Source organism: Notothenia rossii, assembly GCF_949606895.1.
Source record: "Notothenia rossii genome assembly, chromosome: 6".
Classification (NCBI taxonomy): Eukaryota; Metazoa; Chordata; class Actinopteri; order Perciformes; family Nototheniidae; genus Notothenia; species Notothenia rossii.
Window position 1 is genome coordinate 17,486,782 of NC_136909.1, and position 27,070 is coordinate 17,513,851.

At 42.2% G+C, this 27,070-nt stretch overlaps 1 protein-coding gene across 2 annotated transcripts in view; it reads right to left on the minus strand.

Annotated features, from left to right (window-relative positions):
* Positions 1-27,070, minus strand: part of LOC307042712 (multivesicular body subunit 12B-like) — a 33,127-nt gene that overhangs the window by 2,576 nt on the left and 3,481 nt on the right. The window contains exons 3-9 of one of the 2 annotated variants that reach the window (XM_079686764.1): positions 23,082-23,177; positions 21,220-21,310; positions 20,068-20,197; positions 19,840-19,950; positions 13,821-13,879; positions 2,148-2,203; positions 1,546-1,605 (exon numbers count right to left, since the gene is read on the minus strand). In XM_079686764.1, coding sequence (XP_079542890.1) covers positions 1,546-1,605; positions 2,148-2,203; positions 13,821-13,879; positions 19,840-19,950; positions 20,068-20,197; positions 21,220-21,310; positions 23,082-23,177 — 603 coding nt within the window. The remainder of the gene's footprint in view (positions 1-1,545; positions 1,606-2,147; positions 2,204-13,820; positions 13,880-19,839; positions 19,951-20,067; positions 20,198-21,219; positions 21,311-23,081; positions 23,178-27,070) is intronic. The other variant, XM_079686765.1, reaches the window with a different exon arrangement.

Below are 27,070 nucleotides of genomic sequence, written 5' to 3' on the forward strand. Positions count from 1 at the left end.
TCCGGTTTCTAAAGAGGGGGAAAAGAGCTCCACAGTTTAAGCATGGACAGTGACCTCTTCTGGACAACAGAAGAAGAAGAAAACGGCTCCACAATATTTAGAAATGAGGGTACTGATTGATCAGATTGAACTGATATTCTATATTGTGGTTTTTATGTTAAAAAATGTGTCTCTACTTCTGCAGAAGCCTTGATAAAGGAGAGAAGCGTGGACACTATGTGTACAGTGTACAACTGATGTAGAAAAACAAGCAAAACTAGACAAAGAACAGAAAGAAATAAAACACGCATCACTTTCTAAAAGAAACACCTCTGCTGTCCAACGTGTTTGCAACAATCTCACCGACTATATTCCCCCTCTTGTTCTGCAGATATCATCGAGGGATAATAACAAGGGGAGAGAAGTAAGAATAACACAATGGTGAGGGATGCTTCCACTTGGAAACTAATTATCAAGCTAAGCTGTGACTTCATCCTCATCAGCCTGGCCCCACCATTAATCTTGTGCTGTCGTCCACTTCACTAAATCCTGTGTGTTACACTATCTCACATTTACTTCATCAGCTCCAGCGCGGCTGTAATTAATGATTTCTCATGCCCCTTCCCTTCCCTTCCCCAGCTCAGCTCACCATGTGTCCTCCTGCTAATCACACTCCCTGAGAAGGAGAGGAGGAAGAAGGAGAGGAAAAAAAACAAAAAAAGACAAGAGCATATATGAGCAGCCAGCCTGTCTCCCACCCTGGAAAACACACTCAAACACGTACACGCCATTAATACCTTCGCTGACAATGAGCTTCATTCAGATGACCATATGACAAGATGGCGACTCTGTGTGATTTGGATAGTATGTGACAGAAGACAGAGGCAGAGTGCAGAACAGACACCCGGTTTGATGAGGGAGTGTTTGCTCTGTAACACATCTCAAACCCAACAGCACCTGTTCTTTTACAGTGGTCTGTCACTTCCTGGCAGTTCTGATACCAAGATACCGTGCTAATGAGAGAGAAGGGGGGGTTGTCACTCTCTTTAAAGCACACACACACACACACACATGCACGCACGCACACACACTCCCTTTCCTTCTCCTGCTCTCACGAACGCACAGGCTGCACACAGATTTTCTTCCTACGGATGCCTGCAGGCTACAGTGTTTCATCAGAAATGGGGAGTGCTTTGTGGAGCTTTTATTTGCTCTGCATGAACTTTTTCGCTACTGAAAATGAAGCCGATTGGAAACTTGAAAAGTGAAACATGCAAAAATCTGACCGGAAAAAAGCTCCCTAAGACCTACAGCACTGTGCGAGGTGCTAGATTGAGCTGTTTGAGAGAAGAATTGGGGAATAAAAGTCAAGTGTTTTTGGAACAGGAGACGAAGCTTTTAGGAGAGAATGGCTGCCTCGCCTGGCCATGCTTTTATTCAATTGGGGCTTAGTGGAGCCAACAGGGCCTCGCTGTCTCAGACACTTAATTACAACCCCAAGACCGTTTGCTTTGCATTCTGGGCCAGCGGCGTCAGTGGCAGCCGAGCGTTGCAGCCTCTACTCACTTCCTCCTCGATCTCTGCCAGGGATTTGATCGTAATGCCCATTAAATTGACTTGCTGCATCTGAAATCAAAAGCAGGGAGAGGAGGAGGGAGAGGAAGAAGAAGAAGAAGAAAAACACACAAGAAACATGGCGGTTAGGCTCATGGCTAAGTAAGCATGCTTAAAATCTTTAATCCTCTCCCTCTTGGTGTCAATACAAACGGGGCTATAGTGACAACCGCCGCCAGCTAGCCAAATGGACTGCATTGAGCCAGCTCTGCCTGACTGCACACATTCATCACTCAGTCTCGAGGAACAGAGAGGAAAGGAAGGAGAGCAAAGGAAAGGAAAGGATGGAGAGGAAAGAAAAGGAGAGGAAAAAGAAGAAGAGCAAGGGAAAGTAAAGGGAAAGAGAGGAATTTGAAGCGAAGGAGTGGAAAGGAAGCAAAAGGGAAGGAGAGGAAAGGACCAGGAACAGGAAAGGAAAGGATTAAGGGCTGTATACTGGACCATAATACACAACAGGTTGCAGAACAAGTAGTTGCAGAGTGACTTTCATGACCCCTCTCATATTATTTGAATAATGCAATAATTAGCCTTTTTGTTCCTCAAAGAATCTTTACCTCTTTGGGATTGTCACAAAACTTTTCAGCGATGACAAAGGGCACGCCGTCCAGAGCTGCAAAAAAGTAAGAAAAAAAAAGTTTAAGTTTGACATAAAATACATATTTATTACTCCCTATTCTTGTTCCTTAGTAATTCCATAAAACTAAGCACAGGTTTATAAAAAGGCAAAGCTATCAACATCCCTAGCCCCCCCGACACCTCCCCTCCCTCCGTCTACAGAGACAAGATGAAAGGCTTTTATTCGGTGCTGTATTTGAGCACCTCCACTCTCTCCTCCAACCCAGCCCTTTCCCAACCCTCCTCCACTTTAATTACTCTTGATTATTCCTGATTCCATCTTGTCTGAGAGATGTTCACCGCGGAAACAAAGACACAATCACACAAGGCACAGAAAAGTGGAAAGAAGAGAGACAAAACATTCACCAGATATCAAATTTGCATGAAAATAAGCCACACTGTTCAGCGGGCAAAAAGTGGATTGAAATGAGGACTTGCCAAGAGCGTGGTGGTATAATTAGCATTTGACCAAACAAACGAGCTTCAACAGAGCTATAATTAAGCAGGCCTGTAATTAAGTGTATGCCCTTTATCATAATGATCGTGGTTAAAATGGTGTGATGGCTGCCAGTAGATTATTAATGGTGTAACCCCGTACTGCATGCATCCTGCACTGGAATCAAGGTGTCACGACTGTCAGGCTAGAGAGCAGCCCTTTGTTTATAAAATACATTAGGGCCCAAATTAACACAGGGTGACAAGGGACACAAAGCCTCGCGTTTCCAGACTGAAGGGGAAACTGCAGCTGCTTGGCTTCATTATAAAACTCCCAAATCTGGAGGCACAAAACTTCCTGCCGTTGGCTTCGACACGAGCCCCAAATATCAAGAGGCCAAGCTTCCAACTAGTGTTCTTTTACCCACAGTCCATCAGGCTGCTGGCACGGGAAAAGGAACTCATAAATGTAAGCCGAAGCTGTTCATGAGTCATCGTTTTGGAGCCGACACTCCTCTTGGCCTTTCCTGCTCACAGCAATATTCCAAAGTAGGACATTCTAAAATATCCCTCACGTTGACACTTATGTGACTTGCTTTCCTTTCTTGCTTATTACACAGATCCATGGTTTGGCACTTTCCACACAAATGTAGTACAATGTGATCTTTGTAATCAAAGCATGACCCTCACCCTCATGACCACAGGAACGCTTGTCTAGTTTCTTGGCTTCCACTCATCTCCCACAGATGTAGTCATAACAGGAGTCTACAGGCACGCTCTAGCAGGCTATACTTAGACAAAGCAGTGCTTTGAGCTAATGAAAATGTCAATAAAAACAATGCTAACATGTTAAGCAGGTTAAATTATATAGCCATGTTTACCATGTCACTTTAGGTTGGCAGTATTTAATCATTTGCCCCAAGAGAGGACAGCTCATGCCTAATACCAAGTATTGTACCAATGTAAATGTTGACCTGATGATGGCGCTACATGACAAACAAGGGATCATCAAAGTTATCACAATTCATCCAGAGGGGGGCACGAGAGCTTGTACCAAATTCAAAGGCAATCCATCAAATAGTAAATAAGATATTTCACATAAAAACAGAAATATCAACATCATGGTGGAACCCGAGGCGAAAGGAATCACCAAAATCATTACTTTTAATCGACTTGGAACAATTGATGTCTGTAAGACAGTTAATGGCAATCCATAAAAAGCTGTTGAAAAAATTCAGTCTGGGTCGAAGAGGTGGACCAACCGACCGACCGACACTGTCATCCCTAGAGCTACTAGCATGGCTAAAAAATGCTAGTAGTGAAATGTTTAGCTTCGTTTTCCACCCACGAAAGGCTGTTCAATGCCCCGGCCTTGACAACTACATCCCTGTAAAGCCTTTGGATACATGGCCATCTAAAGCAGAAAGCAAACCAAGGTGGGACCAATGACTTGTTTAAGGTCATAAAAACAAGTGAACAAACACGCACTACCGTGTCGCTGTGAGCACCACAGCCAGGCAGAGGCAGGCAGGGAGAATACATTTAAATCAATACCCAGCAACGGGAAGCCGAGATTGTAGCTGCTGATGGATCTGCGTGGCGCGGACAGATGAATGCAGAGCTGAAGGCCACAGAGTTTCTTTATTGCTCAAGGATTACATTTAAAACCAGATCTCACTTTGTATTCCACCACCATCTATACTAGAGAGGCTATCTTACATCCAGATAAATGGAGAGGCGCAGGTGATGACTTGGTGGTAAGAAATGGATACCACGGTGAAATCCGGAGGTGCAAAGGGCAAAAATAATGTAAATCCAATCTTCTGACCAGGAATCCCACTATGAAGCATGTTCGAGCCGCTCAAATGGCCAGGCTACAGTCCATTAACTCATGACTGTATTGCAGTGTAGGGAATTGGGTGGTTTGGAGTATGTGAGCGCAGAGAATATGAAAACATCTGGCAGGAATTTTGGTACGATGACTATCATGATGATGATGATGGTGGCGGCGGCGAGCGCAGAGGTGGCGTTAAGTAAGGAGGACCCTGTGGCTTGAGTGATTGTAGTGTAAAGAACGGAGTCAGCACGGGCCCCGTGTGGATCATCGCCTTATTAATGGCTCCGTCAGGTGCGATGAGCAATGGCTGCATTGTCATCTCCAGCCCCTGGGCACAGATGAATGGCTGTTTCAGGGCGGGAAGGGCTCCCTCGTACGCTGGGCTGAGCCCTAATCCCTCACTCTTCCATTGTTGGATACACTGTCACCCAGGACTTCAGCAGCGCCATACATTGCATTTCCAGGGTTTCTACCAGACATGGCCGCGCACACAGGCTTACATACAAAACACACACACACACACACTGAGCTGCCATCCAGACACAGTGACGACTGATTGAAAACATGCACGGGTGATCAAGCGTACCCCATTTGACCTGAACTCAAGAGTAACACTTTAGGAATGTTGATGGACTTTTATTTTACACTTCACTAATCCAGCAGAATAGCATTGATCTCTGTCTACTTTGATTACCAGGCTGAATCTGACTCGCACCTGAAATAAGTGGGAAAGCCACGGCCAGGGGAATGAGCCTCTTTTACGTTTTGCTGATTTCTATTGTCCAGTACGATCAAATAATAAGAGATAATAAGCAAAGCCGCTGGTTTAAGCTCTATCTGGAACCGACTGCATTTTATATTCCAAACAATTGGATGTTGTCTCCTCTCTTTGTGTAGCCAGGCTAGACATTGCCATACCTTTCCTGTCGGCATGACTCTCAATTTGAGGCGGATTCTTTATGCAGACCATGGAAATGCTATTCTAGTTGCAGACCCTGCTCTCTGTCACCTCAGCAGATAATGGTGAGTAGATGAACAGAGAGCTGGAGGAGGACCCCCTCTGCCCACTCACAGCCCTTAGCCCCTCTCTGACATGAGAAATAGTGCCCAGGCCTGACAGCATCTCTGAGACATATTGTAGTTTATTTTGTCGCCCGGGCATGCCATCTGTGCCATTCCAATAGAGGGTGTGTGTTCAGGCTGCTGCATGAGAGAGGGTGCGAGGCTCCGGGTCCCTCAGTAGCTCTGCAGCCACGGCAGGTCATTAGTCAAATTGCCTAATGAGAGAGAATACAAATGGCCCCCTACCCTGACAGGAGGAATTTTGGAGGTGTCAGAGCTCCTGACCCGTGCTATGAGAACAGATGATAGCGAGTTGCTATTTTCAGATTATTTTAATGACTATGGCTCTATGAAACCCATTCTTTTTCTTTTATCTTTTTCCCTGCTTTCTCAAGCCCTCTCGACAGACGAGGAGCGGGGAATAAAAAAAAAAACTTTTCAATGCATTCAAACTCTCGCTTGCAAAAGTGGAAGTGGAACTTTTGAATTATTTAAATGTTTACTGGAGAGTCAATTAACATTCTAAAAAGCGCAATAGGTTGATACTAAAATAAATGCCGCACTGAAATGACGCTGAGGGTTTCTGATCATCTATTTGTATTTGTTTCTGCCGGCTGTGCGCAGCTTGCTTTCCCAGACTGACTCTGTGGTTTGTGTGTTTGTGTGCAAGCTTCTGTTGAAATTCTCCTGACAGCGAGGCATTTGGTTCATACTTAAATATTAATTTCATCTCATCCAAATGTAAACAAATCTAAATGTTTCTAATGCCAAGAGTAGTATGCAACACATCTAGCGGATGGATGTGGGTATGTTTACACACTGCAGGCTGGGGCTTCTACACACTCATGTTTACAGAGAGAAAGTGAGGAGAGAAAACAGAAAAGCGGCACCAAGGGACTGAAAAGAGGTTGAATCATTTTACACAAGCTTGCCGTCCACATTGAATATTTTTCAAAAGAAAAGGTGCTGTATGTTCTTATGACATATTAACTCACTTTTGTGAAATGTTAGAGATGCATCATCAAACATTGTGAAAAAACAATAACCATATCAAATGTTCTCTACAGTCTACTTTGAACTGCAGGGCAAGAGCAGAGTATTACCACAAAGTGAACAAACACTTTTTGTTTTTAGATCAGAGGACGACCACCATAGAAGGGAATTAGATTTTAAGCAGTGGTGTTCAGAGACTACTTTAAAAGCAGATGTGTGTTTCAGTGGTTGGCGTCAACTGAGGATTTCTCTACTTTATTTTATTTACTTGCAGTATTATTATTATTTTTATTGTGTTGCACTGTTGGAGGAGCCTGTGACCTAAGATTTTTATTGTCATAACTACACTGTAGCTACTGTATGTACAAATGACAATAAAAGCTAAAATGATCATTTAATAGGTTTTCATTCATTTCAATTTATGAGGCTGCAGTCATCTGTAACCTTAGTTGAGCTACTGTAGAATTGTAGTTGTGCACAGCTCTTGATTTATTTTATTCTTTCTTATGTTACATGTTAAGTACCCGTTATTGACAAACCATCTATTTATATTGTTTATTTCGGTTTTGCGTAAGGGTCAGCCAACATAATTTCAGTGGTGTGTAAATGGTTTACTGTGAATCTGTGTTTTCACTTTATTGCGCGCACAAAAGTTACGTTTTATATTACCAGTAACACAATGAAACATAACCTCAACATGAACTCTAAAAAACCAAACAATAGGCAATGGCATATAAAGTAAAAGAAAAATCCAATATTTAAAAAAAAGATTCTTCACAGAGGGATGCAAAATGGCAAGCTTATGTAGAATGACCCACTTACTTTTCCATCTGTGACAAGCAGTCCTTGAAATGTGGTAGTGGGTAGGGAGCCAGGAGGCAGCCCCAGTCGGGCGCTGCTCCATCAGTCTTCCAGAAAGTGGGCAGAGCCAGCAGCACCTATGGTGAGCCGGCCACAAACACTGCTGCAAAACACAGAGTGCTCCGAGGAGGTGTGTGCTATCTTCTCTAAAACAAGCACTGTCATGCACATATACAAGATATGCAAGCTGTTGATTGTGAAACACCAAATGTTAGGTACCAAAAGTCTTCAGTGATCTGGTATAATTACTAAAACTGTATTCATTGTTTTTAAAAGCGGCCAGTGCTAAATGGCTTCTCACTAGCTATTGAGAGCTCTGGTGGAATTAAATGGACAATCAGACTTTAATCAGCGACACAGTGTCTTTTAAGACATTGCCATGGCACTGGCATTGATCCCCAGCTGTGGCTGCTGGTAAATGTGCAGCAGAATGTGTGTATAAATGGGGTACGCCTCTCTGGACAAGTGTAAAAGCTGGCAGAGGGCTGACAGTAAATTGCATGTGCCGGATGGGACACAGCAGAAGGCACAATTACACAAATCCCCTCTTAATTAGCGGTTCTGTGGGCAAACTAACCCGTAATGATGCGAGGGATGTGGCGAGCCCCAGAAATCCTAACAAGAAACACTCACCAGCACTGGAGACCGGGTCATATGGCCTCGGTTCCCCTCAAGTTGCGACTGACTCGTGATCTGTTTTGATCAGCGCAGCTGCAGGAGAGGATTCCCACGTCAGCCCGCTCCCCTCCACCCCTAGCCCTCGCTGAGCTGCTTGCCCTCTGGACTGTGGGTAAAGCAGCAGGCCCTGTGTGGTTGTGGTGGCATTATTAAGTTCTCCATGCTCACAGTACCAGGCAATGTAAAGTGGCATCTCACACGGTGAGTAATGAACTGTGCCAGAGTGGAAGCAGGAGGGATGACAGCCAAAGAGGCCTCCTTGGCAGCCACTAACCTGGGCATCCACCAATTTATCATCCCCTAGAACCAATCCACCAGTGCTGCGCTGCCATTTGTCATTAATTATGCTAATAAGGAGACCATTACTCTCCTGATGAAACAGGCCATTGTTATTAGTACAATGCATTTACAGTTTGATACATATGCATTTGCTTATTGTGTGTGGATTAGTGGAAGAAAGACATTTTGGATTACTTAAACCAAAAAATGTAAGCACAACTACAGAGTAGCCCGGACTTTCCTGTACACACTAATTAAGTATATTAAAATGACAGATACTATTTAATAACCATGCACTATTCCTTGCACCCTAACATAAAAAAGGCCCCAACAATATGTAGACACTGATGTGTGTGTGAACTTTTTCACAGCCGACTTCATGGCTCTAAGCAAACCAGTCTGAGCAGAACTATTTAATATAGCTTCTGAAAGCCCCAGATGCCCTTTTCCAAAACGACTTCATTCCCAGAATCTCATTGTGCTTTCTAAATCACACCACAGTATGTATTAGAAGATCATTAATTACAAACTTAACAAGTCAGCAGAGCCATTAAAAGATCTTTAAGGCATATTTGACCATAAATCTCCTTAAACTATATTTAATGACTGGATTTTTGTGAAATATTTTTTATCAAGTTCTAATTAGATGTGTGATAACAAACCCGGCTGTACATGGGGCAAATGAGGGAGCCGTGACAGGCCCATCCATTGGGGCTGTCCACGTCTGGACACTGAAACTAATGGAGCACTGCTTCTATCTCAGGGATGGATAGAAAGCAATGAGGGATGAGACTCCAGAGTCCAGTCCGGCCTGCAAATGCACTCATTTAAAGTCTCTTATTTGACTGTAATAAAGGTTCAAAAATGCCTAAAGGCCTCAAGGCTCCAGTCAAAAATTCCATTACGATTCATTCAGGATTGATCCCCAAATACTTAATGGCACCGTCACACTAGGATCGATCATGTTTCCAAAATAACCTGGAAAGTCTAATCGAGTTTTTTGACATATCGGCGGGGCGAATGCCAACAGGATTTTCTTGTAAGGGTGTTAAATGTGTTAAAATCTGAAAGTGCTTTTTGACTGAGGAGACAAAGATGAATAACACACAACAGGTTGGTATTTTAGTTATAAATTAGACAATAATGTTTCAGAAGTTTTTCTAACTTTTTTTCTTCAGAACAGAGTTTCTACATTCAACTTCTTAAGTTATCTGGACAATTTAGAATTTAGAAAAACTTGTTTGTTTAAACACATTTTTCCAAATTAACAACAAAAAAAAGACTTGTTTTGATTCTGTTTTCGATACGACAAAAAACTTCCCAGTCGAGAAATGTACATTAATGTTTTTGAAATACAAGACATTTCTGACAAAATGTCACTTTATGACACTGCTAAAACTCCCATAATGCATTCCTCACTTTTTTGTTTTTGTATTTTTTTGCTTTCTTTCGACCAATCACATCTGGTGGGATTTTTTGTCAATTGTTTGATTCAGTTTTGCAGTATTCATGCCAAAAAGGAAGGCATATAAGGTGCTATTTAAATGTGGATAATGCATTAGCAGCTCAGACCTAAATCTAAATTTAGAAGCCGTCAAATTATCAAACAGAAATTCAGCACTCCGCCTTCACAGCATTAGCTGAGTGGAGTAGTAAACAGTGTGAGGAACTGTTTGTGTTGGTGTGTGTATACGAGTTTACATTAGGTGTAAATACTATTCCCCTGCAGACCCCCCCCCCCCTCTGTGTTTAGCCTTTTGCTGACCAGGGGAATTAAGAAGCAAAAACGTGGGTTTTAAGAGCGTTCCTTTCATGTCTTGATGTAAGCTTTGGCATTACTTCAGACATCAAGATCGGTTTCATAGAAATCCCATTCCATCTAAAGTAAAAGCTCGGCAGTAAATCTGCCGATACTCCCCCATAACACTTCCATAAATGATTCATTCAGCTCGGTTTAGCTGATGCAAAACAGAATGTTAGTGAGTTGTGGATGGAGCCTGAGCTGCGAGAGCAGGACCAACCCCGCTGCTTAGTAATTTCATCAATCTCTGGGAGAAAAAGAGAGGAGAAAGGAGAAAGAAGAGAACGGCGTACACTAATAATAACTTTTGTGTCACTATTCAGAGGTCGTGTTTTTTAATCCCTCAGCCTAAAGAATTGTGTTATTCTAAAATATAACCCCAGCGGTGCAGAAGCGGTTGAGATCCATCACGGTGTGAGATAAGAGCCGGCGGATCGCCTCCCTCTGCACAGCCTCGCCCAGAACTACACAGAGAGATAAGATGGAACTTTTGTTTGAAACCTGATGAGAACCCTCTTAATGAAAGTGCGCCGCCAAAAATAATCTTTTTTCTCCATGTTAGTCAATCAAGAAATGGTGTAGTTTGGGGGAAAAAGAGGAGAAAGAAAGTAATTTTGCATAATCAGTGAGCACCATCTGGAACAATTAACCAAATTCCACAGAACTCAGAGGATCAGTCATATTGGCTTATTAAAGATCCAGAATTATACAAGTAATAAATCCTTGGAAAAACGAAGCGTACCCCTGCCTGTCACGACTATTTTAACTTCAAATACAGTGGAATACTTGATAAGGCTGAAAAGAGGAGATTAATATATGCAAATTATGTCGAGCATTTAAAAGCCCCCCAACAACTGTCCCGTTTTTTTTTTCCCTGTCTCTTATTACAGGGCTTTATGTTTTATTCATACACCAACTCACCTGTCATTTCATAAGCTATAATATTATGAGGGTATTATTAAACAGCATAAAGTGGAGCTTTAATTGGAAAGCTCCATTGCATTTTCCAATTATTTGCAGCAAATTAAAAGCAGATGCACATAGTTTAATAAGAATTCTAATATTGTTTCCTGAAAATCAAAAAATCACTGTCATCCTGCCAAGATATTTTGCAAACCCAAGTTAATTTTGAGCCTCCTATTTTTTCCCTCCGCCTCCTTCCCTCTGAAGGATGAACTGTCTAGTGTCTGTTAATTGAAGTTCCTCTAATGGATATGGAAATAATTGCTCTCCATATTACGTTAGATCAGGGCCAATGTCAGGATTTCTTTTTGATTAATGCAATAGATATGTAAATGTATTACTTTTTATTACGTTTACCTTCTTATCAGGTGGATGTCTGCTGAATACTATATATGTTGTTCTGCAGTTAATGACGAGAGACTGCAATGCAACGCGTCACACAGCTTTATTTGAGAGTTTCGGAATTTTTTCAACACTATCACATTTATTTATATCCAACATATGCCTTTTAGACACATTCCATGATGCACGTTTAATTACCTTTAAGCTATCCTGTTTTTCTGTCAATGTATAAATAACAGACCTAATTGGCAGAGGGACTTGGCATGGATCAAAGCAACGTGGTGGAGAAAAGCAAAAGGTTGGAGCGGCTCTGCAAACTTGATAACTTTTCAAATGAGCTTGAACTGTCAAGTGAAAGAGGGCTGCAAAATAAATGTGAATTAGTTTTTAATATTCTGGTAATAAATGTCAAAGCGCCTGCACATCACATCTGTACATGATGTGACTGCGGATGACAGATTTCCCAGACATGTTACCTCTCCTCCCCTCAACTCTTCTTTTTTTTTTCTATTGGGTTTTTGTTTTGTTGGGAAGTGACGGAGGGTTTAATCAAGAAAGCAGGCAATTCATCAATCCTAAAGAAGGCGCCTGTACAGCCCTGACAGAGCGCACATGGTTTTAGACCAACTCGAACCTGGCCAGCTGTCAGCCCACACACACGCGTGCACACGCAGACACCCACGCACCCCCCCAACCACACACACACACACACACACACACACACACACACACACACACGACAGCTACCAGCGCTAACAATTAACACACATAGGCTGTCGGCTACGACCTCACACTTGGTCCGCAGGCTATCACATTGTTAATGAAGGGAAGTTGTGTTCTCTCACATGCACAGTGTGATGCTGTGAGGCTGATGAGTACACAGTCTGAAGAAATTAAAGCCAAGAACCATCTCGGGCTAACTCCATTATCCACTCTTCTTTCAAATCACGCAGGGACACATGAAGGTAGAAGGAGGCAGCTGCAAAGGACAGTTTTCCGGAGGTAAATGATGACTGCTGGCAACGCACTGTACAGTATGTGCATGTTCTTCCCTGTCACTCAAACACCGTCCCTGTGGATGTATCGCACACCCGATGCCACGAAGCACTCAGCTGTGTGTTAATGTGTGCTCCTTCAGGGCCACACTTTGCACACTTGTCTTGACTAACTTATAATATGACTGTCACGGCAACAAAATGATGTATTAATCATTTTTTTTAAAACACATTTTTTGGGATGGGGGCATACAAAACTAAAAAAGGAGAGAAAAAAATATTTTAATAAGTAATTTTAAATTCTTATATATTTAAAAAAAAACGTTTATTTAGCATTTTAATCATGTACACTTCAGCTATTGTTTAATACCTAGGCTTGTGTTAATAAGACAGGGTGTAAAATGGCCATAGCCTGGGTGTGCCTCTGCCTGAGCAGCAGGAGGAATCTTCACCACATGGTGTCTCTCTCCAGCTGGATAAAAAGCTGCCTGCCTCGTTCTCCTCATGCGAATCACACGCTCTTTTAGGGCGAGAGCGTCTCAGCCGGCTCTGACTCTGTGGCTCTGAGGCGGCCGTGGTTAAATCTCTGCTTCCTAACGAATTAGCCTCTCTTCTGTCTTAGTCCTGCAGCATTGTGCTTTAGTAGAGTTTCTCTCCTTGACAAAGAGAAGGAAATTCGTCCAATGCATTGGTACATATGTAAGTATGGCATGTGATGGATCATCTTTGACATCTGTTAAATGTTCTCGAGTGTAATGCCGAGCTCCTTTGGGAAGTCACGTTCGCACAGATAAGCAAAGCTCTGTACAGTATCCATCAGTGAGGAGATCTAGACATAAAGCGTTTGGAGATAAAGCACCAGAGGAGCCGCCTTTATGTCCACATGGTGATGCTATTCAGTGGAGACAGAAAGCCCAAGAGTTGTTTTTTTTTATAAAAAACAAAGCATTTCCATGCGGTACAATGGCCAAAAGTAAGCATTCTAACGACCCATGTTTTTATTGGCTGAACAAGTTGACCCTGCCTGCCGTCAGCTTTTAACAAGCTCGCACCAAAGAAGTACTTTTTCTTAAAGCTGGTGGACTAGTCATAAAAGTCTAAATGTCATCTCAAACTATTTGTGGTCAACTTGAACAGACAAAAAGTGACGTCTGCTCGTGTTTATTTGGCGGTTTTTAAGCCATGATTTTAATTTTGACTTTCTTTTTAATGTTATTAAATATAACATCGCTGTCACAAAGGGCTTTTGTTACCCTGGAACGTGATGTCATTTTTAAACTTCATGAAAAATAAACCTAAATATACAATTCTAAATACAAGACTAAATAGTGCTGACTTGGATATATTTTGAGTGTGAAGTATTTACCAGTCATGGTGTTGTTCCCACTGCTCTGGGGCTCAGAGTCCTGCCGGGTCGGGGTCTTCCTGTGCCCAGAAAGAAAACAACACGGTTTCAATAAACAGGTCAACATTATTTTCCCAGACATTATGGTAAAACATGTAAGGTGCCATGTCAAGTTTCTATTTAATGAGCATTATTATGTTCCCAGACATATTGCCCATACATTAGAATAGAATGTATTTAGTATGGAAGCCTTGAACTGCCTCCTTACACTAAGGCTTTTTTTTTTTATCTCAGATCAAAACTGAGCACTGAAATACCAGGATGAATCTAAAGAGGAGAAATATGGTAAAAGTTAAAGCGTGCCTCAGCTGCCCAGGGGCTTGAACAGACCGTTAGCGGGGGGGGGGGGGGGGATTGAAGCAGGATCTTGTACATTCTGGAGGAACTGAGAGATTCCATTATTCAAGGGAAGTCTGCTTTTCTTTTCTTTTTTTACGTTTCATGGCCTTGTATTACAGAAAACAGCACAGAATGCACTTTGTGGGCAGTTGAAGTTAACAAACCATATAAGATTGAAATCCTCATCAATCAAGCTATCATGAATTACACCCTGTGACTCACCCCTACGGATCGATAAATCCACAGCAAGCAGGAAAAAAAATAAAAAATTATTCACAGCTTGGAGGGAGCTGCATAACATGACATGCTCTGGAGGTAAAAATGAGCTCCGGGATGGCATTATAAAACAAATGATCTTATAATGATAATGCAAAGTAGTTGGCAATATCATTTAAAATGGGAATTGCTTTGATTGGAGGACACGCAGGCGTACGGGATTGTTGTTGAAGAAAAAGAACAAGCTAGACAAGAAGAATAAAACGATGTTGAATTATGAGAAGACACAACAGATTCTGGGAGTGAGCAGGTGTGGAGTCAGGAATAATGAGCCGTGTTTTGTGTACTGTATCATGTTCTGTATTTGGTCTGTTTATGGAAAACATAATAAGTCTTCGAGGGGGGTGTACAATTCTTGAAATTTAGGACTAAAGACAGATCTGCATATTCCACGAGTGTTGTGCATGAGTTGTGTGGCCTTATCTCTTCGCGTGAGATAAATAAATGCAATCATTTCCATCAAGAGCAATAAAACAAGACTTCTGACAGGCAGTGGTATTTATGAGCTGAAGCCTGCAACTCAGATTTATTTGCAATGAAAGGGTGGACTTTTCCCCTCCTCATTTACATCAGCATTTGGCCATGTTAAATCCAGGCCAATGGTGAATTTTTAAAAAGGTTGGCATCAATCTTGTGGGAACGATTGCCATATTCAACGCAGACTTCTTTTACCTTTCAAAAGGTTGATTCCACTGCTCAGGAAGAAAGGTACGCATCTCTCAAAGCACAAAGACATCCCAAGGACTGATACAGTGTGTGTGTGTGTGTGTGTGTGTGTGTGTGTGTGTGTGTGTGTGTGTGTGTGTGTGTGTGTGTGTGTGTGTGTGTGTGTGTGTGTGTGTGTGTTTGTGGGGGGGGGGGGTGTGGGGGTTTAAATGTCCTTTTGGTCTGTTCTGTTAAATTAGTACGCAGAATAAACAAAGAGAACAGAGAACGAATAAGTCTGCCGATTGATCTATGCATCTGAAAACCACAAAGTACTTAAAGCCCCAAAGACTTGATGTAAAACCAGGGAATTGCGCTCATGAAATAATTTTTCTACAGGCAACCTCTAGGGTTTCTTTTCCCATCTGTTTGAAACACAAAACTGTCTCAATCCAAATTGGTGATTTCTAAATACAATTTTAGGTGCATTGGAGAGGGTAACATATGGCAAATCAATTAGACATCTAATTCTTAAAACAAAAACATGGCAAGTGCATTTGCTAATCAACAGCAGTGTCGGCGCTCCTATTATGTCAGCCACTGGAGTTTTGACAACAATTAATCCTCATTTCAGGCAAGGAGAGCCATATTGACACATATTCCTAATTTGAATATTCAATTATAGAGTAGTTCCTCATCAAATTAGAGTAAAACTGGGAACACGGCCTGAAAGATTTACACAATTACGAAGCAGATCAAGAGTCTTATGTTCCCATGAAATCTGCCGCAGTTAAAATCATATTAGCTCTTCGAAGCAAACCACGACACTAAGGATTACTTGACAACACCAATTACAGTTCAACAGATTTTTTTAGTTCTTTAAGTTGTTCCGTGCGGGATAAGGAAAAGAGTTGTCTCCGTTACGGGAAAAAAGTGGGAGAGTCAGTGGGGACAGACGAGCGGTACTCAGCGTAGAAGTAAGATGAGGATGAGAGTAATATCAGCGCAGCGATACAGAAAGCTGAGAGCTCTTGTTTTGACACACATCCAGCGTTTCCCGTGACAACATCTCCACACCTTCCTCTATGTGCCAACAGTGCTGCTTTGTGGGAGCTGCTTTCTCACCCATCATTATCCTCCTTTAAGCTCTGTGTCAGGTGTTGAAAAGAGGATCTCTCTGAATTTGGTGGCAAATCACCGCACACCGCCCATCAGATCTCAGCTGATCACTCGATCATTCTTGGCACCGCGCCACGTCCGTTTGCTTGATCCACGCTACTTTTTCGGCAACTTTTTCCAAACACAAGAAAGTAATGAGTAAGATTGAAGGGGGAGTGATTGTTCTTCAACACTTCTGAGGTGTGTCAGGCGCACACTGACAGTCGCGGTGTCTCTGTCTCGGCAACAGTCGCGTGCGGCGGGAAGTCTTGGTTAACCAGCAAGCAATGAAAGCTGATACAATACTCCTGCAGAGTGTCACAGGTAAAAGACAGCGCTATCTGAAACATATTGATATGCATGCCAATTCTGACACTGATGACTCTCTAGGCTTCAAGGAAAAGCCGACTCTAGTATGAAATGATAAAAAAAAAGAGATACTCAGCCTTGGCATTTTTATCGCTGTACAGTTTGATTTAAAAAGTGTCCGTGTGTACAATAGCCTATTATTCTAAGAGAAATGTCAAAAACCTTGATTCTGAGTGAAGCGAAAGGAATTGCAATATTAGGACGAGGCTAATTTATGCTAGCAGTCACTGTAGAGGTCAGATATCAGCCTCAGCAATGACAGTTTTATCAGGAGAACAAATGGCAGCGTCGGCCAGGAGAAGGAAGGAGGGGGATACTTTACTGGACACATTAAAAGGCTGACCGGATGGCGCAGGTTTCCCACATTATAAAGTCGGCTGATACGCTCCGTCTTGACAGAGAACAAGCCAAAGTGGTTGACATCAAGCTGCAGCTATGAATCAAAACAGAACGCACTGGCTGGGTGAGGCGCTTTAGACAAACTTGATAAAGGGACATTAAACACACAAGGTTCAAATGCAGCAGCAGCTTGTATAACAGGCCTGTACCAGCTTTAGTGGTTCAATATGCTGAGACAGCCAGAGCCAATAAGAAATAAGTATTGTAGGTTTAGCTTTTATCCTCGATCCTACTTGATAAAACAATTCCTTTTTTAATTCCTCCGATTCTTTTTGCAAGGTTGCAGGGTCTACCAATTAGAATTAGAAAGGTCCACAGCATTAGGTCTATAACCCTTTTCACATTGATACCAGCCAAAGCATAAAAGTATGATGGAAAACCAGTGGGGCCGATAGGGTCAAGAATTCTTTATTATTATATCAATATTCTTTTTTTAGTACTTCCCAGCAGTATATAATAGTAATCACTTTATGATTGAATCAATTCAATTAATGGGATCAAGAAAAAACGCTGGCCATGGATAGATGAATGGACGGATGGATAGCCAATTAAAAATAATTAATCAATTAGTCAATCAATCAGTTTTCAATTTTCACTTTTGTCTCTATAAAAAAAACATTCATAACATTGCTGGTTATAAAATGATCTGATTTATCCTTTAAGTATTTGATTGTTAGATGGAACAAAAAGACAATCAACTTGAGCTGTGTCTTTTCACATGGGCGTGTTTTCCTTACAAATAATAGAAATAATCTAAAGGGAGATTGATTATTAGTTGCAGGCATAGTTCTTTAAGTACATTTAAATGTTTGCTAAAATCAACATTAGAACTTCTTAAGTTCTGTAGCTAGCTGTAGTGGTAATAGTCGCTTTAGGTTGTTGCCACAATCCTACTTATTACTTTATAGGTGATACAAAACAAGAATTTATTTCTGACTTTTGTAAATCAAATCCCTTGGGAAAAAAGTTCTTCCTTTTTTTTTTTAACTTTCCAAGAGCTACAGGGATCCTGTTTCCAGCTGACAAAACAATACAAAAACAATTCAAATACAACACCTTAGCCTTGATGCAATGACTCCGTGCATCCCATACTGATGCAACAGCCTGCAGTGTGCTGTGTTCTGCAGCTCTGCACTCCTGAAAAAAGCTGATTTGCGGTGAACGTTTGTACACAACTCTAACAAGCTCTCGCTGCCCGAGGCGGAGAAACATTGGAGAGGGATCACTGCAGCTTTCAAAATGATAAGGGTCATTAAAAACTTAGACATTATTGACTGTATTTAAAACATATTTTCCACTGACTGTAAAGAGCAGTTAAATTTAAGAGGTGCTATTCTCCAAAGGCCATAAAGTTGTTATAGATAGCCTGAAGGAGGTATGGAGGAGAGGATCTTCTCTTGCTGAATATGAATAAAGTATAGTGGCGTGATACTACACACAGTTACACGACTGTACTTACTTGAGCAATCAGGGAGTGTTACGGAGATGCTTATAAATCACTGCGTCAAACTAATCTGTGACTTCAAAGAAACTACAGAAATATTTATATCTGTGTGTATGGTTGTCTAAAGTGCATGTTACTACACAGAGAGGATGCCAGATAAATAGTCAAAGAACTGCCGCTGTCTAAATTGCCCACAGTCCCGTCCTTATGTGATGGAAATGCTCTCAAAAGAAGACTCTCTGGCTGTGGAATGAATTTTAATGTTAATACAAAAACAGCCGCCTGTGATCTCAGCAGGCATCAGGAGGGGGTGTGAGTCGCTCCGAGGTGCAATTTATTCCAACCTCTGAGCCTCGCCAACTTGAAAGCGGGCTTCAAAAGAACGGAGGATTACCGGTAAGAGTCGCTAAGGCGTACACATGGGCCTGAGCGCTCACCATCGCTTCGACACATCAAAGATTATTGACCATCAATTTCCCAAATGTGGACGATTCGCACAACTCTGCTCGGTTTGAACTTTTGGTTCCGAATTCACGGCTGTCCATTTGAATGATCTCATCCCGCTGGGTGGCCGTGTGAACAGAAGCTCTGTGTTGAATACGCCTGCTGGCAAACACCGCTCCGGCCTGTTGTGGCTTTTAAGTGGCTTTTACTCAGCCCAGCACAGGATGGCAAAGCATCGCACTTCAAGCTGGCAAACCCATCAGCGCCCCGTGCCAAAGCCCCGCTCTCCGCAGCGCCGCCACGCCGAAGGAGTCTCGATTGTTTATTTACAATTTGCTGTGGAAATCCCCAGCTCTTCAGTGCGATGAATAATTGAGCTGTTTGATCTGGACACAGTACAAAGAGGTTGCTGCGTTCACTGTGAGGCCTGAGGCGGAGGAAGCCTGAGCAGCATAAGCAGGGGAAGGGGACGCACGCGCTCCAGCATGGCGGAGATCTTGGAGCTCTCCTCCCTTCCTCCGCAGCTGTCGCTCGCTCTCCGGGCTACATCTCCTCCTCTCTGCACACAGCAACGCTCCTGTCACCGCAGTCAGAGGAGCGACCTGCCTCCGCCTCCCGGGACGACCCGCAAATAGCAGGAGTTTAGCCCTCATTGAACTCGTGTTCTTGTTCAGGGGTTCCTGTCTAGTTTGCCTGTCTCTCCTGTTCACCCTCGCTACCTCGTTGTCCAGCCACAACCTTTTTACGGCAGATTGCCCGGCAGTGATCAATGACTTGTGTCTCCATTGTCGTACGCGTGGTACAGAAGCGTAACAACACCGGGCGTGAAATAAAAAAAAGAGAGAGGAACGCAGGAGGAAAGTTGAACTTCAAGAGGCACTGCAGAATGAAGTGGCCTGATGTTACCTTACTGTGTTGGCTGGAGCGGCACTGTCAACTTCACTGGACGTTTCCTGGGACGACTGATGCTGAGGAGCGTCACCCATTCGGCACCACATCAACATACTGTTGATCTCACTGTGTAAAGATGAAGAAGAGACATGCTGATAGTGTTTGACTTTGAAACAGCTAGTAATCCTACAAGAAGATACAAAACATCATGAATGTATTTATATCCAGTGCCAAACAGCTCACCCTATACTGGTGTAGTTAACAAGATGGTACTTGGACTTGGCAACGATCTGGATGTCATACACAGCCGTCACAGCAGCCGAACGAGGGATGATTTTCAAGCAGAGCCTCCTCTTCCTCATGGCAGTTTCCTCTGATGAGTCAGGTACACATGAGGGTGTCAGACAGGAATTGCCGGTTGCGTAATCATGTATTAGTTTCACGCTAAAAGAAAGAAATCTGTACACATTTTTAACCTTAAGGAGAAATATAGATATATTCACATCCCCCACTTGTGCTTTGCTATTTAGTCATTATCAGTCTTAGAATAAGAGATGAGCTAATATCAGCTCCTGGGTGACTTGCTGTGCTTAAAGGGAAATAACTGGACAGCAGAAAGCCACAATATCCACATGTGTTATTATAATTTGTATCATTTTAGTAGGTAAGATGACAGAGGCAAGTGAATCCTCCATCAGCTTTAGTGCACAACAGGGATTTAAACAGGATATTCTAGATAGAACCTCATACATAATGTCACATGTATACATTAAACATGGATTCACATAAAGTAATAAAACATTAAATTACACCGCAGCCAAACAAAACATAATCTCTTTTCTTCATTCTGGCAAAAAAAAAAAAAAAAAAAACATTGCCATGCTTTCCTATATTGCATCCGTGCCTGGCTCATTTATTTCCCCTGCAACAATAGAAAGTGCAGTGTAAATGCAATGATAATAAAAATAATAAACAAGCTGTCCTCACTCCCCACACCAAAATATTATTACATTTCCAAGGCATGGATAGTGAGGGGGAAATACATAGCACTCAAAAAGCACTAAAGCATTGGGGAATGCATTTCATTAATATTAGATAACCCCCATCCACTCGTCCTTTCCCCAAATAAATACATAAATAAATAAGCTTCTCATAAAGAAAAGCACAGCTCCAGCTGAGATAAACAATGACTCATGATTCTCTTCTCTTGTACCTCCAGGGCAAAATGTTTATTTTATTCCCACAGTCTGCCATAAATTAAGCTAACCTGCACCCATAAAACATTCACTATCTCAGGCAAAGCTGCCCCCGAGGACCTCCGCATAAGCTGGTCGGAGAGTGAAAAAAACAAGAGGAGGGGAGCGGGTCTGCGGCCGGTATTGACTGTTTACTTACTTGTGTCCAATGTTTCTTCCACAGGTGTGAAGCCCTCTGGCAACGTGTCCTTCATGTCAATCAGCTTCATGTCCACAACAACGTCAGCCCCCTAAAACACAGAGCGCAGGCAAGACATTTAAAGTCATGTATGCAAATCCAACTCCTAAAAAGGACAGAGGGCTTGAAGAAGAAAAGGTTAGTCATTTTTTCGGGGGGGAAGAAAATGTAGAGATAATAGAGTCAATGATTTACTAAAAGCTCGAGAAGTCTCTAAAGAGAAGGGTTGACAAAATAGCTGAAGTAATTACTCTCTAATAGCTCTTTTTTTTTTAGCAATGAGAGAATGCATCTGTGAACTTGCAATCATTCTCAACCTTTTGGCGAGAAGCAGTGGGATGATGGGAGACAGAGGAGGCAGTCTAATCAACAGAATGGGACTGGTTAAAAACAATCAGGGACTGTGTAGTTGACATTTTCAAGCATGACTCTTCCCTGCCTCCCATTACATTTTCATTTTTTGCCATAATAAATTGCAATAATACACAGCGGCAGTAGAGAGTGGGGCGAGCCAGGCGTGACTTGATGCGTCCGAAAAGGCTGGATTTCACTGCTACTGTTGCCCGACAGTCATTACCATTAGACATTTTGTATTCATAGTTTTTATACTGACTTAAGGAGGAATATGGATGAATGTTATTACTATGCATGGAAGCTTTTTTTTTTCTTGTGTTTTCCTCTTTTACTGGAGAGATTTCTTCCATCAGGGCCTGACAAAAGAGGATTTCCACCTCCAACCTAGAGTATGATAAATCACAAACTATTTACTCCCCCCCCCCCCCCCCCATAATTCAGGGGCTAATTTTACAGAATCTGTTTTTGTCATAGACAATTACAGTGGGAGCTCCAGTGAGTGGCAGGCAAAATAGCCTTTGTTGATGGCTCTGTCATGTTTTATTTGTGTCAAAGTCCCTAAAACAATGTGGACACACATTTTAAGATAATACACAGGAACTAGGGGAAGGCTATTTGTATGCTGTATACTAAACTGAAGACCAGATTGAAGTCAGGGACGAGGCAGCCGCTGCCAAGATACCTGGCATTTAGAGGACATCCTATAAGGAAAAAAAAGACTTGATTAAGTCCTAAAATTGAGCTGATGCAAAATGATAACAAAAATGCAGGTTTTGTTTACACCGTCGCCATTATCTTCCTGCAGCCCATGGAAAATAATAGACAGCCAATAGTAAGCTGTATGAGCGAGACAGGAAGGTGTATTTATGGCAAGGAGCAGCTGACAGCCAGGCAACAACACATCAGCTGTCCAATACAATTGACCCAACAGTATTATGAGTAACATTCAAAGATCAAATCAGACACAGAGAAGTAAAGGAGGCTCTATATAAAGCACTGCTATAAGGGCTTTTTGTGGAGGAATGTCTTACGTTAATAAAGAGTGTTTTTATATTCACAATTATATGTGCCTCCGCTTTCAGGAATCGCTGATTGGTGGTTAGCATTTTCTCTACAGGGACAATGTTGATAGAATAAATTGGAATAGTTAAAAAAAAAACAGCTCATTGTTATTTCATGAATAAACATAAATAATACCCTCAGGAGGACGCACAACATGAAAAATATCTCAGAGATATTATTCATCTGGAATATGCATGCAAATCCATTATATTTAAAAGTTTAAAACTGCACTGCCAACGCTGGCCTTTTTAAAAAGGGGACTTTCACTGATCAAAGTGCAAAGTCTATTTAGATATTCAGGCGGTAGAAAGCAGGGCTGATAACTGCTGGCAAACAGAAAAGCTGCTGCAGACGATGTGTTGGTGCTGAATGCACAGCGAAAGGGAGAAGTTTATATTTACACTTACAGTCTTTCTGGTGAAACAAAGGTAGCGAGTGACCTTGGATTTGAATAAGCCGTCCTTCCACAGGTCAGCGTCAGAGCCATCTGTTGTTTGTGCAACCTACGTGAAAAAAAAAAGGAAAAACAAGGAGAGAAGAAAACATGCAGGAGGTGGGATAAAGTTAATGTATGTATGCCATGAGCGTGTTGCTTTTGCCTCTTCCCTTGCATACTAGCCTTAATTAACGCTTGCCTACACTGGCGCCCCATCTCATTAGTGCTCTGCGTGGGTAAAGAAGTCTTAGCCTCCAAAAAGACGGCTAAAAATATCATCCCTCGGGACCAGGCTGATTAAAGATACCCGGAGAAGGATCTGCTCTAATAAGGAAACCAAACTTCAATGTTCTTTTGTGGGAAACAGCCGGATTATTATGAATGTATTTGTGTTAAAGCCAACCTTAAGCAACACAGAGGTAAACTAAGAACACTGCACCTTAAATAGTTGTGTTGCTCTACTCCCTGTGTGGATTCTTTCTATTATTTAATGAGAAAAGTCTTCTAAGAAAACCTTACAGAGGATTTAAAGCCATTGCATGTGTATGACTAATAAGTAAAAACCCTAAACTGTTCAGCCTTGTACAATGGACTCATTTATGGATGTAAATGCTCAGTGAAAAGAAAAGGATTGCATCATGTTGACAGCATGTAGGCACCACAATTCAAGCTCAAGGTCCAACAGCACATTGCTATGTAAATGTAGGTATGCAGGGCAGAATGATAAAGCAAAACATAACCTCTTCCATCGTTCGGGCAAATATGCTGGGCTGAAGCGTCATGTTCCATTGGCTATCATGTGAGAATCGCCTAGATAACTGCCAGGGTTATTTTCTAAAGGGATCCTTTACAAAGAAGAGTCAATCTAATGAGGTTCATTCAAATGAAGAAGTCATAGATCTCTGCACCCACCCACACACATTACCCCCCCCTGACAATAATGATGGATGACCCTGGTGACTGGGTGGGGGGAAACGTGGCACGGCGGGGAGATTCATGAAAACCCACCAGTGACTAGCTGGGATGAGAGCGGAGACTAGAGTGGGGAACAGAGATGGATAGTGGGATGAGACAGAGAGAAAGAGCAGAAGATGAGGGGAGAGAGGGATTGCGGGGCGTCTCCAACAGCAGTTCCAAGAAAGGTCCCAGAAGGAGCCTATACATCACCAGCCTCCCTCTTTTCTTTACAAGACAAGCCGTCTTGGCCACTTTTTCCAGGTCAGTAGCCAGCGCATCCTGTCAGCGTAAACAAAGGGCTCGCTTTGTGAAACCCAAAGTCAAGTTGAGGAGTAACGAGGGCACGGTCCTCCTCGGAGGCACCTCAGGCATCATCCTGCCACAGCCGCCGGCAGCAAGGATGAGACGCACGTTGAATGTGAAATGGCAACTGCTGAGCCACGGCACGGGAAAAAAAAGGCATGTGTAAAGTTCCTATGGCTCCTTTAATAAATGCACCTGGCACTGTATGGCTCCATCATTAAACAGACTACAATGAGAAGAATGCCACGCATATGATAAGAAACGTCACGGCTCTGATATTGAAAAACGTTTGTTTTATTTGATTTAAAATGCAATGACAGATTGAACTGCCACTTACTCAAATATAAAGCTGGCAGTGATCTAAAAGCCCACCTATGAAACAAGTCTTTAGGGGCTGCTGAAGAATCCTATGAAGGATCTCTGGAGACAGACACCGCCGGCAAGTTACTACGATGCGCTGAGAGGCACAGCTGTGAATAAAAATATAGAAAAGGCATACAATCAGAAACCTCTGGGGAGTGAAAGCAGGTGGGGAAGACATAAGAGAGGTAGAGGGAAATATGCTAGTTCCATCAAAGAGAACAGAAAACTGAAGAGAGAAAACTGTTATGGATAACAGTCCATAACCTCTGCAGCTCATCCAGAATGCAGCAGCTCGTCTGGTCTTCAACCTTCCTAAATTCTCCCACACCACGCCGCTCCTCCGCTCCCTTCACTGGCTTCCAGTAACTGCTAGAATCCACTTCAAGACACTGGTACTTGCGTACCATGCTGTGAATGGTTCGGGCCCTTCCTACATCCAGGACATGGTTAAACCGTACACCCCAGCACGTGCACTCCGCTCTGCATCAGCCAAACGACTCGCTGCACCCGCACTGCGAGGGGGACCCAAGTTCCCATCAGCAAAAACACGTGGGTTTGCTATCCTGGCTCCAAAATGGTGGAATGAGCTCTCCATTGAAATCAGGACAGCAGAAAGCCTACACATCTTCCGGCACAGACTGAAAACTCATCTCTTTCGACTCCACTTCGAGCGATAGAATTACTAACAAAGCACTTACATACTAACAAAGGGCTGGCTTATCTAAAGCCAGTTGAGTAGCACTTGAAATGTTTAGCTCTATGAAACCTGATGTACTTATATGATTCTGTTTCTTCAAGGTTGTATCTTGCTGGTCGAATGTACTTATTGTAAGTCGCTCTGGATAAAAGCGTCAGCTAAATGAAAGGTAATGTAATAATTTCTCTAAAGTGGGACTAAATAAACTGACTATATATTAAAGAACTACTGCAGCAGTTACTGTGGAAATAAAGTTCCCTGACCTTCAGTTATAGTTTGGAGGTTTTCAGAAAAGTGCTTAATCTCTGAGATTTAGATGAAAAGTCTGTGCTTTAGGGAAGAAGCTAACGCTAAAGTCGAGGGTTTATTAGCTTAGCTTAGCTAAACACTGGACGCAGAGAGATACATTTGTGTAACTCTAAAGCTCACTTATTATCACTTTGTGGGACTTGGACATTGTTATTGTTTGCCTGTTTGCCTAGCACTTCTGTGCACTTTGTGTCTGAACAAAACAACTCAATGTTTTGAGTTAGGTCTACACAAGCTGTTTTTCCCTCCTTCCACTCATCATGATAATCTTAGAGCAGGTTTGCCCTAGCTTTGGTCAAGAAGTAAAGACTTGAGAGTAGAATCTATTTTCCTAACTCTTGGCAAGAAAGCGAATGAGCTTATGTGAAACTATACCTTTTAAAGTAAATATTCTCACTCAAAAACAGACAAGCAGCTACTGGGTTTGTATGCCTGGGCCTTCAAGCTAATCATCAGCTAGTACTAGGCTTCTTTAAATGAACCGTAATTAAATGACTTTTTGAGGGTAACATGTCAAGCTCTCAGGTGAATCTGAAACACACACACACATCCCCCTGGCAACCCTCTAGCACAGAGAGTGAGAGTGCGTGAGTCTACTCATGGTGTTTGATGTTGGGTGGCTGCTGGTGCTTCAGCACAGCTCCTGATCCCAGTGGAGCAGTGTTTGATCTGGGCCTGTGCTCTCTTGTGTTGGAACAACCTGCTCAAGTAAGAGCAAAAGAGTTAATCAGCCCTTTGATCTGCTGTATAAAAAGTATGGTAAGTATGGTAAGCAGTCAGTATTAAGGCAGATTTCTAAAAGAAGTCTAGTGAGAAAGCGGGGGAGAAAAAAAATCAATAGAGCTTAATATCCTGAGACTTCCCCTGCTCAGCGCTACATTAGCACACTGATGCCGACTGATGATATTTTTGTTTGTATCTGGAGCCTGCAGATGAAAGACCACATAGTGATGTTCAAAAGATGTTCTTGAAGATGGGACAAATGCATTTAAAATAGTGCTTCAGAGTCTGCAAGTTATTTTCTTGGAGGTTAACTTGTACTTGACTTTTCATTCCTGGATAAGACTAAGATGTTTTATAACATTAAAGGATATGTCCTTTTGTTTGATTATAATTTGTAAAAGGAAATCTCAAACAAACAGAAATATATGACAATATGTGATAGTATCAAGTACAGGCTTCAAGCTATCTAGCGAACCTTTGCTAGTCTAGGACTTACAAAAACTAGCCTGTAGCTGAAGGTATTCACACATAAGATTCATCTTCTGGGCCCAAAGCATATTTGTATCAATTGTCATGGCAAACAATCCGATGTTTGTTATTTTTGAGGG